Source organism: Scatophagus argus, chromosome 23 (genome assembly GCF_020382885.2).
Source record: "Scatophagus argus isolate fScaArg1 chromosome 23, fScaArg1.pri, whole genome shotgun sequence".
Taxonomy (NCBI): Eukaryota; Metazoa; Chordata; class Actinopteri; family Scatophagidae; genus Scatophagus; species Scatophagus argus.
This window is the reverse complement of record NC_058515.1, coordinates 9,173,985-9,191,964: the sequence shown is the minus strand read 5'-3', so window position 1 is coordinate 9,191,964 and position 17,980 is coordinate 9,173,985. Positions and strand designations below refer to the sequence as shown.

Sequence of the window (17,980 nt, the reverse complement as noted above, 5' to 3'; positions counted from 1 at the left end):
TATTTCAGTTCACTACAACAGCTGCCCACTGACCACTCTTTATTTCAATACTGTGACTGAAGCCTCTTGTTGGAGTCCACGATAATTGTGTTTAATTATCTCTGTACATTTTTTTTTTCATTCATTGAAGTAGAATTATTCCAGACTACTAATCCAGGAGCCAGACTAATCTACAGATAAACTGGTCAGGCACTGCTCGTGTCTAGAGGTAGAAGTCAGTGGGTTATCTGTAAAGATCTTATTACATTGTAAAATCTAATTATATGACATGATTAGCCAGCATCCATTTCACAGTAGCCTTCATCTTGCACATTATGGGAGAAAATGTCATAATCATCTTTACACAATAGATTTCAAATGATCTAATCAGTGTGTGGGGGATAAACTAAACCACCTACATCTATTGTTAGTTAAAAGTGTGATTCCACTTAAAGGAACGGAAAAACTACACCAATTTGATAGAAATCATATTGTTTTATATTTCTGTAAATATGTACTAGATTATCTAAAAGCTTCAAAGTAAACAGTGGCTTCACAGCAAGCTCAGTAGTGCAATAACTGTACAGACACTGATTAGAAAGGTTGAAAACCCATAGTGTCCAAACCAGTTATTAGAAAGAAAACTCTTTAAAACCCTTTAAACTGCAGTGCCAAAATCACCATCAACATTACACTAAACAAATGAATAAAGTTCTGTTATCTCTTTGAACCTTAGAAAACCATTTAATGCAAATTTGTGTACATAAGTACAGTGCATACATAAAGTATCATAAAGTATAAATGCTTTTAATGTTGGCCTACATTAGCATGTGAGCACACACTGTTGTACATCTCATCTAACATAATAAGACAGTCCACAATGGACTGAATGCAAACTGACTGGACCACTTTGGCCAAAGTTGGATCCACAATAATAGACAGGATTCTAAACCTGCTCATGGCAAAAACCAAACGTGACAAAAACGACCGATGACCACATTTTATAGGGTGATTAGATTAGCGTTTGAGGCTGGTGTGTGTCCTACACAAAAATAGTAGATACAAGCTGTCATTTTGACACTAAGTAGAAAGCTCTGTGCAAATCTGAGCTCAGGCAGAAGGTCTTATCTGAGCTTTTTGGGAATTTAGTCCTCCTGGGGGGGGGGGTTAATCCATAGTTGCTTTTCCTCTATCAGTCCTTAACATTAATGCACATACAAGAAGACAGAGAAAGCTATCAAATGCTCCCATGCTCTGAGAACAGAACAATTAAGGAATGTCATTTTGTCAAAAATACTGAAAATGATTAGTTAAATAAAGTGTCTAGTAAATAATATAAAGTGTCAGGCAAACTCCAATACACCAGCAGCTTATCGTCACTACACCCGACATCTCATTGTCGTCATGCCACTCCTGAAAACAATGCAATGAAACACACCATATAAAATAAAATGGAAAATTGAAATATAAAAAACATGATGGAATGGAAACAATATCATACAATATATATCAAGTATTCATAATATTCAACAATACAATTTGATAAAAAAACAAACCTAAAAAGCATTGTAGTTCTGGAAAAATACCACTAGAGGTCAGCAAATATTCATGCTCAGATATCCAGTTACACACTTAAAATAATTATCTGCAGTGAAAAGTTTCTTCTGCTTATGGACTAACACTTCAAAAAAAAATGTACAGACCCCACACTTTTCTTCAGGTTCACCTTTCAATTCCACATAGCAGCAGTAGTCGTGGTAAACACATCATCGATTCAGCAAAATTCACTTAGTTACATTCTTAATATGAAGTGTCACAGTATAAATGTTCTTTTAATCGAAGACTGACTCGTCTGTGCACAGTGGTCTCAAATGTCTTGCTGAATAACAACAGCAATCTTGACACTGTTACTGCATCAGGAGAAAAAAAAGATTTCCCACGAATTGAAACTAACTCGGTCAGCGGTCAGAAGAGGAATTTCATTCTCAGCAAATTCAGCTGAAACAGTTTCTGCAGTGCTCCTGTAAAGAGTTTTCTTTTTTGATTATTTTCCATCTATAAGTTCTGGTAAAGTTCTTTCTGTTCATGTAGTGGATTTTGAAAATAATTCATCCATCTCTCATCTCAGGATTGTGTGTTTACAGCCTGGTTTCTCGTGTCTTCAACGTCTCTCTTCAGTCTCTGGGTAGACACTCCTCCTCCGTGATTCCCTGAGCCTTGAGCTCCTCCAGGACGTTGTCCAAGTGGCCCGGGTCGGGGTAGCCGTGGCCCGTCAGGTTGGAGCCGAACTCTGTCTTGTGGTGCACCTCATTCCAGATGACTGTATCTGACTCGCCCGTAGTGCTGGATGTACCCACAGAGAAAATGAGCCGGCGGTCCCATGCTACCAACAGAAGCCGCAGAACCTGCACGAAGAGATTAAGAGTGAGAACAGGACACTTTCTCACAAAATCCAGTCATGTAAGCTTGAAATCTGACATGAAATTAGACTGAAAAGAAGAGTTCTTGTTTACCTTGCGTCCCTTCTCGCTGTCAGGGAGGTAGCAGTGTCTTGGGAATCCGCGGGCAGTGAAGGGTTTGCCTGGATTTGGGTGCTCTGGGCCCTAAACAGCAAGAGCAAAGTTAACCACATTATTCCAGCAAAGCCAATCACACGTCCTGTGTTTAAATCTTAAAAGTTAGTGTCACATAAACATGAGTAGGACTTTACCTGGATGCCAGGAGGGATGTTATAAATGATCCGGATGGTTTTGCAGTCTGGGTGGCCAGGTAGTGAGTGAGGGATGACGTGGTACTCCATCTTGCCCGGCGGCTGGTTGCCGGTCTTGACTCCGTAGATGGTCTTACAGGTGGGACACTGGAGGCTGCCATCCTTGTTGCCGTTGTTGTACATAGCAACAAGGCACTGGAGGTGGTACTGGTGTCCACACTGTGCCAGACGGCCCACCGACTCGGCTCGGGAGATGCCACCGACACCGGGGCCTTTGTAGCCTGATGGTCCAGCCAGGGCCTCCATGCAGATAGTGCAGTCCTGAGATGGGAATAAGAAATATGACTTCTCTGATCTGATATGGACAGTTTGAAACATGTTTATTTTTTTATGTTGACTTATCTTTCTTTGCATATTTAAGGTTGCTGTTCTGTTTTGTAACAGCAACTCTTGTCACAGCTTCCCTGCTCTCTTACCCTTTTATGTGTGTGTAATGTTTTTTTCTGTAAATGCAGCATGGGTGGAATCTAAAGCCAAGTTTCCTACAATGTTGACCAATAAAATTAATCTTGAGTGTTAAAATGGTCAACACAGATAGAACTGTAAGCGGTGTTAAAGGTGAGTGAAGAAACACACTCCCCTGTCCCAGTCTGGTTTTATCTGACAGAAACAGTAGCTGAAAATCACTAAAAAGTAGGACTCACCTCCTCTGGGGGATTACGAACTTTCTGAAGGTATCTTTTCACCACCTCCTCGGGGGTCTTGCCTGTGAGACAGAAACACAAAGTATGACAATCTGTTTAGGACCACAATGCACATGACACGTACGATTGCATAAATGGGTGAGAAAAACAGGCGCACAAGCACAGTTTAACGGTTAAACGCACCTTTACGAGCCTGTTTCTTTGTGGTCTTCCGACAGCAGTGGCCCAGGCCAGGCACAGGCTTGATGTCACTCTTGCTGACAGGTGGAGGATGAAGCACCAGCTTGGGAGGACGGGTCAGGCAGACAGGAAGTCCTGCTGCACTCATCAGAATGCCTGTAATGCCTGGAAACAGCCAGCAGAGGGGGGAATGCATGGAGACATTGTATTTGGATTTTATTCATGAACTCTTTATTCAGATAAGTGTTTATCTGAAGAGCTTGGAAGTACAACAAGCTTTAAGAAATAAGAAGTCCACAAAGTGCTTCTGAAAGTGTTTGTAGTTAATTTTAATATAATGAAGAAAACATAAATAATGTTGAGTCATTTACCTGCCAGTGCAGGGTGCACAGGGCTTGATCCATTCAGGTTTTTCACTGGAACCGTTGGCACTCTGAAACACAAGAAAACAAACTTATTTTAATCAACAGGTTGCTGACCCACTAAAAAAGCAGACGTGCAGCTGGCCCGGTCGCCTCAGCCCAGATTTGTGACAGCCAGATCTGATGAGTCACCTTTAAACAGGTGGAATGATAGACAGCCGGCAGTGGCATATGATAGCCTCTAGTTCACCCCATGTCAGCAGGTTAAGGAGCTTTTGCCGAGTCATGCAGACTAACAAACAGACGTTGCTCATCACAACTTGACACACTGTCCTATAATTGTAGGACTTCCTGCTAATGTAAGGCTTAAGATTAGGATGCGCACACAGGCAGAAGAACACAAATTGGCTGTTATGCTGCCTTTTGGTGCAGCTGATGTAATGCCAACCAAGAACCCAGGAGAAACAAAACTCACAAAATTTGAAGACAAATTAAGACACCTTAAATTTAAAACAGGGAGGTCAAACTAATCTATAGACTATATAGAGACTGGGGGACACAATTCATTTTTATTTTTAATTTTAAACTCCTTAAATATGCTGTGTGAGTCCAAAAACATTTCTGACACGACAGCAACACTCATGCCCTTATGCGTCTTTAAACACTGCTGTGCTGTAGATGAAACACATGTACAAAACACATAATTACATATTACAGTTCAGCCAAAAATGCGTACTTACGGTCTGCCAGTTTTGATAACAGTCATTTTTCCTGCTTTAAAGCACCAAAGACCACAAAGCCAACTGGAGGTATTCCAGCAATAATTTCTACTTGTTTCAAAGCTCAACAGTACCGTCCCTGTCTCTCTCCTCCTCTGTTTGTGTGCCGGTGTCACGTCTCCTTTCTTCTTATATAGGGCTAATCCACCTGCTTCCATCTGTTGACCAAACTCTGGTTGTAGGCCAGAGATTCGTCACAGGAGAGATTACCTGTCATGACTACGTTGCCCTGCCAGGTCGCCATAAGGTTGACAGATTGCGTACCAACACATTGCCACTGCAAAGATTTTATACCCGCTTTCTTAAAATTCCAGCCTCAGGTCTGGACAGGGTGACCTTAACACTTTCTTTGCATTAATATCACCCTGTGATCACTTTGACTATACCTGTAATGTATGCATCACAGCCTGCAGTCCCTGTAGATCTTTTCATAAATCCACCAACAAGCATTAACGCTGGCATGGCGGCAGGCAAAAACACCCTTCATAACAGGATGCTTGTTATATTCAAACGGTACAACTACATTTAATATATTAAATTTTGTAAATTTAATAAATATTAAAGTATTTAATCTGCTCTTCATTCTATTTTTGTCATTCTTCTTCCTGTATATGAGTGAAGTTCTTTCCTCTTGATTTGTGAAATGGTAAAATGTTAAAATCATTTACTGTGCATTTCTCCACTTGGAGTATTTTTAAAAAATATATATTGTTTCTTTAGTTTAAATTATGTCGTTTTGTGATAAATCAGTTCACTGGAACATTCCTACTAAAAAAAAATGGAAACGTTTGCAGAGGTTGAAGATGTTTTTGACTTTTCTGCAGTTTCCTCACTAGATGGAAGAATCCCTGTGTCCTTACAGATTATGCAACAACAACACAAAAACAAAACAGTGAATAGTTACTGTACTGTACGGTTCCAGTATCTGAAAATCTGCTTACACTGTACTCTGTTGCTATATTTACAAACAAACAAAGTGTCCGAGCTTTCCCGTTAGCTTCCTGTGTACGTGCCTTACGTGATTCACGCAGTAACAAAACAGGCTGGCTGTCTGGCTCGAACCCGAGCATGAATGAGCTGGTTGACATTTGTGTGTCAGGCAGGAAAACATGAACGATTCCATAAAACAGATTAAACGAAGGTGGGAGACAGCAGAGAAAGGGTGGGAATCAACAGGAGTGCCAGCTCGTCACGTTTCCTTGATCCCGGCTAATCTAGTGGCATTAGAGCAGCTTCCATCTGGACCGCTGGATGATGGGAGCGTACAAGCTGCAGCATATGGCAACACACACACACACACATGTTTATACACACTCAGCAAGTACAAGTTCACATCTGAAATCAAGTCTGATAGAAAGATAAACCTGAAGTAAGAGACAAAACTCCGCTCGGGACACAAAAGACGAAGTGCTGGTTTTGTGGCGAAGCGAATCGCGCTGCAGTGAGAGGAGAAAGGAGCGCAACAGGTGAGCGGGCCGAAGGCAGCCCTCATCACTGAGATAATCTGTGATGCCTCCTTTGGAAACCATCTGCTCCATTTCACTGCAAGTAAACTCTCTCAAGAGTGTGACGACAAGAAATGCTAACAATGAACTTCCTGGATAAGATTATTTTATTCTGTCGTCAACTACACTTACAATCATAACATGGTTTAATTCTTGTCTTTTCAGAAAGCCAACAGCACAATTATTGTCAACTATAAGTGCATACAAAATCATTCAGTTTTCATGTCTATTCATATTATTGTCCGTTTTAATTTACTATCTTTATCACTTCCTTTGTCAGTGCTCATAATAACAGTACTCTAGCTTTGTGAAGTTATTTATCTACACTCCTGTACCTCCATTTGTTGTTGTGATACCTTAGTTTATCTCTGTGGAATCAGTAAAGTTCATCTTAACTGATAAATGATGTAATGATGAAATTCTGGGTTCTCTTTACAAGTGTTAAAATTAGGTACAAAAGAATCATCTTTATTTAGTTTTATCAATTACATGATCATGATTGTGGCTGAGAGGTTTGGATTTGCAACCAGGAGGTGTATTCACAAAAGGTTATAATTAGACAAAAATAATCCGAACTCCAGGTGAAACACACAGATGTTGCCTTAAAGCTGAACCAATGAATATTTTAGCATGCACGATGGATCGGATGTTTATGTGTAATGTGAAATATGTAATGTCTTTCATGTGACAGATAGGTGCGATGTCTACCGATGCAGACAGACACAGTCAGCAACTCGCATTTAGTTCAAATCGGGGCGTTGATGGCTGCGTTTTGAGGCCTTGAAACAAAGCTGGGGACAACTTAAACAAACCTAAACAAACCAGCACAGTTTTTGTTATTGCTGTTATTGTTATTGTTGTAATAATTTGATGGCAATCCTTGAAAGGCCAAAAATCAACTTTTTTCAGTTGTTTTTCTTTAAATGGCTCAATATGAAAATTAACTAGAGGTGCCTTTGGTGCCAGCTCTGAATTTAGGGATTAAGCAATAAGATGATGACAGCAGGAGCACTAAGTGAAGACCTAGCAGAAGGGGAGAAGAAGGGCGAGCAGCAGAGGGAATCCCATTCTGACGGGATCAGAGAGGCTCTTGTCTGTGACGTCTGCGGTTTAACCACAGCAGCAGGTGCTCTCACCTGATATGTTGAAAGAATGGGTCAGTCACACAGCTCACCTGACACAAAATACAAGATTACTGAAGCAAGAATATTAAGCCTGTGGTATTTGCTATTAATCTGAGGCTTAGCTGGATTGCTAATGCGAGGATTCAGAAAGCCGGGGTGCTCCGTTGGGGGCGATCCTGGGCTGGCTCATGGAGAAATTATCCCCAGCATGTGGTCATTTATCAAATTTTAATCACAGTACAAGCAGCCAAGTCCATGCAGACCTGCAGTCAAACACAGACAAAGTGACTGTATGTGTGTGAATAATGTAGGATGCAAAAGAATTAGAAGATTTTCCTGCAGGTTACATTTGCGTGAAGAGTGAAATGTAGAGCAACTCAGAAAGATTTCTTTGAGTGAGACTTAACGAACCTGAAAAGATGGGCTATAATTAGAATCTGATGAAATCTGGATGCTAAAATTTGTAGCATGTTCACAACAAGGCCCACAAACTGCACCGACTGCTCAACAGAAAGTAATGATAAAATAAATGAAGGATCAGCTGCGTTCTTGTTCCGAGTCTCTTCTGAGGCATCAGATAACCTCTTTGTAACGCTCACCACAGACATCTTGCTAATCAATGCCCTCTGGCTATGATGATCAGATACTGTGACTTCCTCCTTACTCCTTAACATTCACTGATACTGACAACAGTTAGCACCTGAACACCACATGGTCACACATTGAGTCTTTGGGTGCTTAATGACTCACACAAATTTATATGGAGCTCCTGAAGATGTTAGGTTCACTCTTGTTAATCAGCTTTCTCCAACAATCTACTCCTTCTCTCTCAATTAAACATCCAGAAACTATGCATATACAATCATTTTTCGGTTTCCATTTTTGATGTCACATTTGTGCCCAATCTCAAAGAAAAGACTCCAGCATAACCACTGATGAAAATATCAGTCATTCCATAAGAGTGGGATGTTAGAGAGCTCTTCAAGATGTGGTTTGTTGAGTCTTCAATATATTAGCCTCTGTTTCAGAGTCGAGGGGGAGATCAGATCAGCTGGTCCATACCACAAAGGATTTCCAGGCTTTTCTCCTTCTTTGAGACTCTGAGCACACAATTGTTGGTGTGAAAACTACAAACAAACTATGTGTATGAGCATGTGTGTTTGTCTGTGAGGTAAATTCATCATCAAGTGATAGCACGACAAACGTATGGAATGTGAAGCCATTGTGGGCGCTTGGTGTGTTCACTGTGAATGCTCTTCATTGTTTTGTGTTGTTTTTTTTTCTCTCTGTGGAAATGAACGAACCCGATGGACTTTGTCACAAAGATTAAAGGCTCATGAATGCTAATGAGTGCCGATGTCACACACTGTGTAATGAGGGCTTCTAACAAATGAGAAATTCCTGTCTAAATTGATTTTCTCGCATATCCTGTTTAGCTGGGCTCAGTTTCTTTCATACGCTGTATATTGACAAGGCATGTAGTCTCTGTGACCATGTTATCTGAATGTCACATCAAACATTGAACAATTAGGGCCAATTAAAATATCCTTTTCCAGCATTCAAGCTCTATTATTACAGACCCATAATGGCCCTCATTTCTCTTTAATCTGATAGTGTCCCACTGCTTATACACTTTGTTATAGTATATGATTTGATCTGATTTATTTTCTCTGTTAGTAGGCTTACAAATGTGCTTACACTCTTATGTAGAAGTTGACTGATATAAAAGATAGGTTGTAGCAGGAAAATAAATGACAGCTGATTAATTGTTGGTCATTGCCACCCCCATGGAAAAATGTGACACTGTCAGAAATTTATCTTCAGGTTTATTAGATACTGGAGAACATTTGAACTTAACATCTAGTAATAAAAGTAATAAATATCTAACTAATCTATCTAAATAGATAAATACATCTGGATCACCAAAGATCCACTCAAAGTAATTGATAAATGGCAATAGCGATTATGACCCAATTAACTGGTCTACCTCTACCTAATCCTTAGCAGAGAGTTGTTTTTAGCTACAAACGCTCCACTATGTTCACCATTTAGTCGCTAAGCGCGTGAATGCTAATTCTCTGTTGGTTTGTCAGTACAAGCAACCCTTTTAACTTTACACATAGTGATTTGAAAGCAGTGCTATCCAAACTTGTCCCATTTGGAAAGGGTCATGACATAATGTTTGTTGTGATTTGGTGATATATAAATAAATTGAGCTGAACTGAGCTGTTAATTTGAAAATATTGATTATTGCAGCTTTAACCTTAAAGGGCAACTCTAGCTAAAAATTGTCTAATTCAGAATTGCCTGACAATTGTTGAGCACTACACTCTTTGTTTTATGCGGTGCAAGAGCACAGCACACCTGTTATTCACACCGATATACAAACCTGTCAATGTAGCTGGGTTGAAGAAGAATTTAATTTTGGGACTTAAGTTTTTTGTTTTTGTAGACCTTGCTTAACTATGCTCCATTGGAAATGCATACACTTTGTTCCCAGTTGGACAGTAAAGCAATAGAAGAGTAAAATAAATGTTTGCCGTCTACTCACCCAGAGGCAATAAGGGCACGTGACTGAGCCATGGCGATTCGCTGCAGTGCAGGCCGGCTCAGCCCTGCTAGACTGGACCGGGGCGGCAGAGGGGCAGCGCAGGCAGCAGCACCAGATGAAGACACTGGACCCAGGACTCGAGCAGAAGGCGAGGGCGTGCAGGTAGAGGCAGCCGTGGAGATGAGCGGAGGGCCTGAAGTGGGCGCTGTAGTGGCGGGACAGGAAGCAGACAGGGAGGACGAGGTGGAGGGTTGAGGTGGAGCAATGGAGGCAGATGAGAGTGTGGTGGTGGGTGGAGGGGGAGGTGGAGGAGGAGGAGGTAGAGGTGGGGGAGGGGGGCGGTTGGAAGAGATGGAGAGGGCGGCGGTAGCTGAGCCAAGAAGGGAAAGAGAGTGGGTGAAGCCTCCCCCAAAACCAAGGCTGGCACTGCCAACACTACCACCACCGACTATACCTATACCTCCTGGACCACCCATACCACCTACACTGTAGCCACCTGTTGCCCCAACTATTGACGTCCTGTGGGGGGAAAATGACCGTGATAGGGAAGGAGGCCGAGGCAGCGTTAGCGAGTACGAACCCCCTTGGACAGGGTGACTGCTGATTTTGGGACTAGGTGGCTTGGTCTGTGGAGGTCTCCGACCCAGAGTGTGAGCAGCTGACATGGCTCCCGCTTTGACACTTAACACCAACATACACTGCTGACAGGCGCAGGGTTGTCCCAGGGAGGTGATGGCTGAGGCAGGGAGCGCACCACTGGGGTAAGCGCTGCCATTTCCAGTCCCACTACTGCTCATTCTTATCCCAGTACCCACTCCAGATACATCCACACCAAGAAGTCCTCCATGGCTGGGCATGGACATGGGCCCCCAGGCGTGGTGGGATTTAGGCAGAGGCCCGGAAACCAGCGGGTAAGCCAGGTCGGAGCGGCGCTGGATGCGTCGGCAGCGCTGCGTCTGCCCGTTGATTTGGGTCATGTTTTCGAAGTCAATGAGGTAGCAGAAACCCAGTGGTGCCAGGTCCAGCCAGGGCTGCTGACGATCACGTGCCGCCTGGATGGCGATGCCCACCTCGGTGTCGTACGCCGTCCAGCTGCCTGCGTCGTTCTCCCACTCCCACAACCACCCCTGGCCTGGAGCTGAGGTGGGGTCGTAGAAGCTACGTCGTACCGGTCGAAGGGTACCTGAGGCAGGGAATTAGGGAGTCATAACAATGGAAAAGATTCATGTACATTATTAAGATGTTGACAAGGTGTAGGAACTGTTAGTATTACTGTCATATTACATTGGACTATATCCACAAATAGCACTCACTTTAGTGCTTGTCAGAGAAGATTCCTAGTGCAAGACTTGTGCTATAACAATAAAGTCAGCATCATTGCATCTTATTTTCTTGACTTCAGCTAAATCCTGATGCTTGGTGATGAGAGATATTTACAACAGGAGGTAAGTGACTGACTGCGGTAGTATTTGCTGTGGACAAGTAGACTGCAACCCTAACAAATTCAACATGTCTGTGTTTGCTTGTTAAAAATTTGGGCAAACAGGTTTCCCCTGGTAACAGCACATGGTGTTCTGAATTCTGATTGGCTGGCAGCCTTGATCCGACCCAAAGCTGGCTGTGTTTGCTTTCCCAGGGTGTCCAGAGAAACTGTACAGAGTCTTCATACTGTAAAAGCCTTCACAATTCAAATTCTGTGCATGAAAAACAAGGGGATGCAAAGATTTCCTGAAGATGAGTGAGTTTGACTATCAGGATGACGTGTGAAACCTTTCTGGGCATCATGGGGCAGTTTTGTCAGAGCTGCAAAAATCATGAACATTTACATTTTACTGTTCAGCTTTCTTTCAAACTCATGCAAAATATAAAACATACACTAAAATCAAGTATGTGAAACACAGAGCCTCTAAAAAACAATTCATTTAAATGAGTGTCATAGAGTATGTGTGGCACAGTATGCATAGACATTTAACAAGACAACAGAGGAGTCCATTCATGAGATTAGCTCCCATCGACCCATTTTATCAATGACCTCACACTCCTGAAATTCCTTCCCACCCTTCTCACACCTCACCTCCTCCTTTCTCTCTCTGTCTCCTCTTTAGCTACCCCCCCCCCTTCAGCTTCTGCTGGGTTTGGAAAACAAACTGCACAAAGGCTTTTGTTGGCCAGCGTTGAGAAAGATGGGAAATATTTGGGTCTTTGCCAAAGTTAGACATCTGACAATTGACAATTCCCTGTTTTGTCTTACAGTTCTCTGCTTAACTCTATGGAGCCAATGAAGCTTTGACTTGTGAAAGATGACTTCTTATGTCCATATCCTGTTACAAAAGATAATAGTGCTTGTAGTAAGTTGCTGTAGGTGTCTGTGGCTACGATTGGACACTTTAACTGGTGTTGTGGCCTATGTGCCATATGGAAACACACACAGGCCATGCCAGAGTGACTCATTTCGTTGCTGACACCTTTCAAAATTGCATACACACAGCGCCTATCCTAGTTGCTCATCCATTAAATAAAATGGACACACATGCAGGAAGCTACTGGAAGATCTCAAACAATGAAAAAGATGGCACTTGTGTCATTTCTGTGAAGATAAGAAGCCACTTTGCAGAAAAACACTCCCGCCAAGGCACCAACTTCTGGAACAAAATTAACAATTAAAGCTTCCCAAGATAAAGTAGACACTCATGGGTAAGATAAAGGCCTCCACCTCGGGCCCGGGGTACACCGTAACACCCCCCACCCCCACCCCTCTGTTATTCTCACCTGTGTCTTGTCGGAACTGGTGCATGGAATGCAAATCGATGATGTAGGGCGAGAGGCGCGAGTCCACCTGGCCGAGGACAACACTACCACACCGCGGGTCGCTCCGGATGACTGCCTCGATGTGATGACAGACAGCCGGGCTGTAGGGCCGCCAGCGTCCGTGCTCGTTCAGCCATTCCCATACCACTACGGCGGATGCTAGTAACATCCTACTCCTGCAAAGATGAAAAAAATAAAACTGACAACATGGAGGCATAAATGAAAGCGAAACCGCGGGGATGATTGGCATTTAAAGATACTCTGCTGCCTCTCTGTCGTGCATCCCTGCGCGCAGCGGCGCTGCATCCATCTTAGACAGTTTGCAACCCAGATGTGTCTTCTATCTGTGGATGTTTATTTTGGGATGACACTACATGCAAACCGTACCTTCCATGTTTGTAGTTTCGGTTATGCAGCAATTAGTAGGTCCTTATCACACGACGACGATACAGAGAGTTGCTGGGCGCATAAAGCCTTGCAGGATGGTTGCATTTTACTCCCTATGCAGATGAGTGACGTCTACTGAAATCATTTCTCCGGCACAATCAAGTTAGGGTGAGAGGAGAAAATGCATCTTCGATGCTCACGGTGGTGCGGCACTCGTGAAGTAGGTTACTGTGACAGACTGGCTTTGATCGCGCAGTGCAAGGCTGCTTATTTTATTATTATTTTTTAGTAAATATGTGCTGTCTGTAAGGGAGGATATCATTCTTCAAAGGAAATAACTTCAACATTTACCGGGTTATGTCGGTTCCACAGTCTCCAGTCAAATCACTGCTCTGTAGAATAGTTTGGGTGATTTCTGATCCATCTGTCACTGGAGAATATCTTCTGTCTTCAGGTAAAATCCAGGAAATATGGTTATTAATTTGATTATCTGTCACTGCTGTTATATTTATCTACAGCTTACCTATCAGTTCATCCATAATGTCTCGATCAAGTGGCTTTCACCCACCACTGAAAATAATTTGGCCGGCGAGAAATAAGTGTTTGATATTAGCGTGCGTGAACACTCCCACGCTTCGAAGGTCTCCAGCATCCAATCAGATTTGAGCAAGTGCTCCGTCTGGCCAATGACGAACGTCTCTCATCTCGAAAGCTCATTGTTTATTGTATCTCTTATATAAAGTATGTGCTGTTTTTTTTTTAGAATTGTATTCGAGTTAACAACCGAACACCAGCTTTCTTACCATATGTAATATCTTTATTCTGAAGCGCGTCCAAAAATAAAAAAAAACAAAAAACTTGGAGATGCCGGGGATTGAACCCGGGGCCTCATACATGCGAAGCATGCGCTCTACCACTGAGCTACATCCCCATTGGCTATTGAGCACATAACTAATGTTTTTGTATGTTAATTATGTATTTTTTATTTCTTCTTGTGACAGTGTACACTGCACAGACTGTGTTCGTGTCTAATTTGCGGTCTGATAAACAGTAGATTCACGAAACAGACACCCTGACTCTTCACTCATGGGTATCAATTACCAGAATGTGAGAACAAATTGTAGCCTATCTCGTGCCCACAAATCAATCAAAAAAGATGGGAAAGCAACATCATTTGTATACAAATATTTCATTTTATGTTTTGTGTGCACAAAGTAGCATTTGAGAGACTGGAACTTAGTAATAAAAGGGCAATTGTTTAATCATTTCATAAGAACAGTGGTTGCACAATAAAATCTGTTTTTCATATGAATTAGAAAAATGCATTTAAAACTATCAAAACAGACGCAGTGACACAAAGTTTGATTTCTTAACTGGTCAAGCCAGTTTTACATCACAAAATCCTTACATGTCATTATTATACACACAAACATCTGGCTGACTCCCTACATTCTGCAACTAAATAATTGATTGGTGTTCTCCAGGCTAATTCAGTGTGGAACACCACTGAGACATTCATGTTGTTTAGAAAATGTATAAAAATTAACAAAAAAGTTTGACAGCTCACAGGAGACCTTAATTTCCTAAGCCTCCCTTTAATTTTCATGATTTCTTTTATTTTGTTCTTTAAAGTGGAGTCACATCAATGTCTTCTCTTTCGCCTTCCTGCTCTTCCGACCAGATGGCACTTCCAGAGAACTGCTTTAGATCAATCAACAGTCCAGCCCCTCCACTTGCTTCACCTTTGCCTTCTCCATCTTTCACTTTCTCCTCCTTTACCTCACCCTTCTCCTCCCTCTCTCTATTGGCCTCTGGCTGATCTATTAGCCTGGCTTGCTCCCCTGCTTCTGATCCCTTGTCATCATTACCACACCCCTCCACATTATCCTCCTCTCCCTGATCATCTTCCTCGCTGTCACTCTCCTGGCGATCACCTTCCTCCACCCGTCCCTCTTCATCTTCTTGCATTTCCTCTGCTTCTCCATCAGAACCACGATGAGGCCACAGCTGGACTCCAAGACGTGCCCCCAGAGTTAATGCTGCACCTCTCACCCAGTCCCTGACCCCTCCTTCCTTATACACCATGTGTCGGATGGTGTATTTTCCATCGGCCTCCCTGTTCAGCTTCTTGTACAAGAAGATTAACAATACAATTAAACCAACTAGGCAGAAAAAAAGAATCACGACAGTCCGATCGGATGGTGTCATGGTCCCAGAATCAGTCATGCCTGAAATGAGAGAAAAGTTAACATGGATTTACTGATTTCAATGAATGTTTTTGTATTAACTGCTCTGTCTCTTAAAGAAAAGTAGCCTGTTAGCTTAGCTCAAGATCAAGACTAGAGCCAACTCTGTCTGCAGGCTCCAAGAACTATTTCAGCATGTAACCCATCATAAAACAGCAAAATGTTGTCTTTACACTTACATTTTTATGTATATCAAACAAACAAGATACAACGTGCTGATGTGTGAGCCTTAGAGGTGCTAGTATGTGGATTTTGTTACTTTTGGACAAAGTTAGAATTACTGCTTCCTCCTATTTTCAGTACTTTTGTCAAGATAAACTAAACTAGGCTAAGTGACAGACACTAGCTGGTGGCTGTGAATTCAAATTTACAGTGCAGACATGACAGTGGTATTAATTTTCCCATTTAAGAGTGCAAGAAACCAAACAAGCTACCTCCCAAAAGACCCTTTCCTTTAAAAGACCTCCCTGGATTTGGAAATTGTTCTTTTATGATTTGCTTTTGGTTGCCACATGGGTGTGGTTGCCAGCTGAAAACAATACCCTTGCATGCAAGAAAGTTTACATGTTGCAAGCAAATTTCACACATCTTTCTGCAGTTTGCATCTTCTCCATTTTTCTATCAATTTTTTTTGATGCACTTGTTAAACATGTTGTCCACTCCAAGAGCTCCGGAAATCCTCTCAGTGTTATAAAACTCTAAATCTCACAATACTGAGGCAGATTAGATGCAGAAATATACTTTACCTCTTTAGAAAATTCCCTGTTGAATCCCACGGGCTTGGTGTCACAGTTACAAGCTGAATTTTGCTGTCAAGCTCCTTGCACTTTCAAAGCGGTTGTGAAGTTTTCAGCAGAAGGGGATCCATTAGTAAATTTACATTCAGGATCTAGAAAAAAGAAAGAAAGAAAGAAAATTATGACTTCTATGTAAAATTCTGTGTTATTTGAAAAAAAGATGAGCAAAATAAAAGTTAAGCATTTTTTCTGCACTGACTCCTAATCTTGAAACATTTCTCAAAGGCAATTTACCATCCACACTAGCTGAAATGTTACCACAGGCTCATATTTGTAACACATAAATATATATATACTGGAGCTCGAACAGGAAGTCTGTACTGCCTTTATGTTGTTCGACTGAGAACTGCAGGCAATGGAGTGGCAGGAAGCTAGCAGACCGCTTGATGCATTGCTGGTTTCCTGTCAAAGTGATAACTGAACATCAGCCTGACATGGGTGGAAACTTTTAGTGTAGCAAATCAGACTAATTTCTGGCAACAAGTACTGCTGCATAATGTTTAATAACACATACAAATACAAATTAAATTAACTTGAGGCGTAATAAGAGATAAGATAATATAATCCCTTATTAGCCCCACAATTTGCAGTAAGAACAGATACTACTCTCAGCCAAAAGGCTGAGAAGCTGATGTGCTGAGTGCTGAATTAATGCCTGCAGGAATGTAATGCAATGTCTATTTCATATATAAAATATATATAAAGTATATAAACTAACTAAATATTAACATCATATATATACCAAAGCAGAGAAAACATGGAGCATCTGCATTATTATAAATTTGGAAACTATAAAAATTTGTGCAGCAAAAGTGAATTAAGAAACTGAAATAAGAAAGAAAATACAATACAATACTGTAAAATTCTTACCGAAATTTTGAGAAGAAGAAAGTCAGGAGATTAAGTTTGCGGCACTAGAATGTGAAATCTAATACGAGACAAACTTGTTACATTTAGGGTAGCTTACTTTCAAACAGCATGAAAGCATGCGTGTGAAAATTAGAGATGGGCTGATGCATGAAATGTGGTGAAGAAAGCAAAGGTAGGTGGAGGCTAAGGGGTATGAGAGCACAGATTAAAAACAAAATCAAGCAGGGTGGGGTGGAAAGCACAGTAGGAACAAGTGAAATATATTTTTGGAAAGAGGAAGATGCACTTATTTGAATTAATTTCCCCTGCGAAACTTGACTTGAATCAGCGCAGGTGCAAATTGCATTCTCCAACTTACATTTCGTATATTTTAACAATGTACATACTCTATATACTGATAAAATTCACCTACAGGAAATATACATAATACAGTATATTTCCTGTGAGACATTTCAACCCTGTACAGTCATATCTGACAGCAGGTAGGCAGTAACACCACAAAGGGTAGCTGAGGTCGGGGTTTGTTACCATCAAAACTGAACTTAAAGTACAAGCTCAACATTTAACTGAAAATAACACTACCTTTGTAAGATTTAAACCCAACAACCCACCCATCCCTGGACTCAAAAGATGCACCCAGCATCTGAATGTAAAACAGGACCACCTTATTTTCACATGTGACGGTCAGGCACACAACCCCTGCACCCCACAAAGTCAGCTGTACTCAAGTGAAGACATGTACGTGACTGTCAATCATGAAATGTTTTGATTTACAGATGGAGAACAAGCACAGCATAAAATTGTTATCAAATATTTCAGAAGTTTAAACCAAATTAAGATAGTTAGTTCTTTTCTTTTGGAGTGTTTGATTTCTTATTTTCTTTTCACTCATCCTGAAAATTGTGCCCTTTGACATCCAAAATGAACAGTTTATTTTACCAAAACCGGTGATCTTATTATAATTCAAACATTCACAAA

General features: G+C 41.5%; 1 protein-coding gene, 1 long non-coding RNA gene and 1 other non-coding gene across 4 annotated transcripts; all 3 read right to left on the bottom strand.

The window, feature by feature from the left end:
- Positions 1 to 765: 765 nt before the first annotated feature.
- dtx4a (deltex 4, E3 ubiquitin ligase a) lies at positions 766 to 13,835 on the bottom strand. Of its 2 annotated transcripts, none has more exons than XM_046381287.1 (9): positions 13,441 to 13,835; positions 12,664 to 12,878; positions 9,895 to 11,077; positions 3,945 to 4,006; positions 3,577 to 3,738; positions 3,394 to 3,455; positions 2,690 to 3,010; positions 2,493 to 2,582; positions 766 to 2,384 (listed from the first exon to the last, which is right to left on the bottom strand). In XM_046381287.1, the coding sequence occupies exons 2-9, from the start codon at positions 12,869 to 12,871 to the stop codon at positions 2,154 to 2,156; spliced, it is 2,319 nt and encodes a 772-aa protein (XP_046237243.1). In that variant the 5' UTR covers positions 12,872 to 12,878; positions 13,441 to 13,835; the 3' UTR covers positions 766 to 2,153. The 2 variants fall into 2 exon arrangements, with proteins under 2 accessions (XP_046237243.1, XP_046237244.1); XM_046381288.1 differs by lacking the exon at positions 13,441 to 13,835 and adding an exon at positions 13,090 to 13,270.
- Positions 13,836 to 13,948: 113 nt separating this feature from the next.
- Positions 13,949 to 14,020, bottom strand: trnaa-cgc. The gene has a single exon. It is a non-coding gene; the product is annotated as a tRNA-Ala (tRNA).
- A 304-nt stretch (positions 14,021 to 14,324) lies between these two features.
- On the bottom strand, positions 14,325 to 17,167 carry LOC124055017. Its single transcript, XR_006842525.1, has 3 exons — positions 17,003 to 17,167; positions 16,082 to 16,224; positions 14,325 to 15,317 (listed from the first exon to the last, which is right to left on the bottom strand). It is a non-coding gene; the product is annotated as an uncharacterized LOC124055017 (long non-coding RNA).
- Between the last annotated feature and the right edge of the window lie 813 nt (positions 17,168 to 17,980).

Excerpts from the sequence above, each read along its gene's own strand:
- dtx4a (XM_046381287.1), bottom strand. The coding sequence starts at position 12,871 with ATGTTACTAGCATCCGCCGTAGTGGTATGGGAATGGCTGAACGAGCAC. Across the intron at positions 11,078-12,663 it reads CCAGTTCCGACAAGACACAG|GTACCCTTCGACCGGTACGA; the intron begins GTGAGAATAACA and ends TCCCTGCCTCAG. Across the intron at positions 3,456-3,576 it reads AAAGAAACAGGCTCGTAAAG|GCAAGACCCCCGAGGAGGTG; the intron begins GTGCGTTTAACC and ends TCTGTCTCACAG.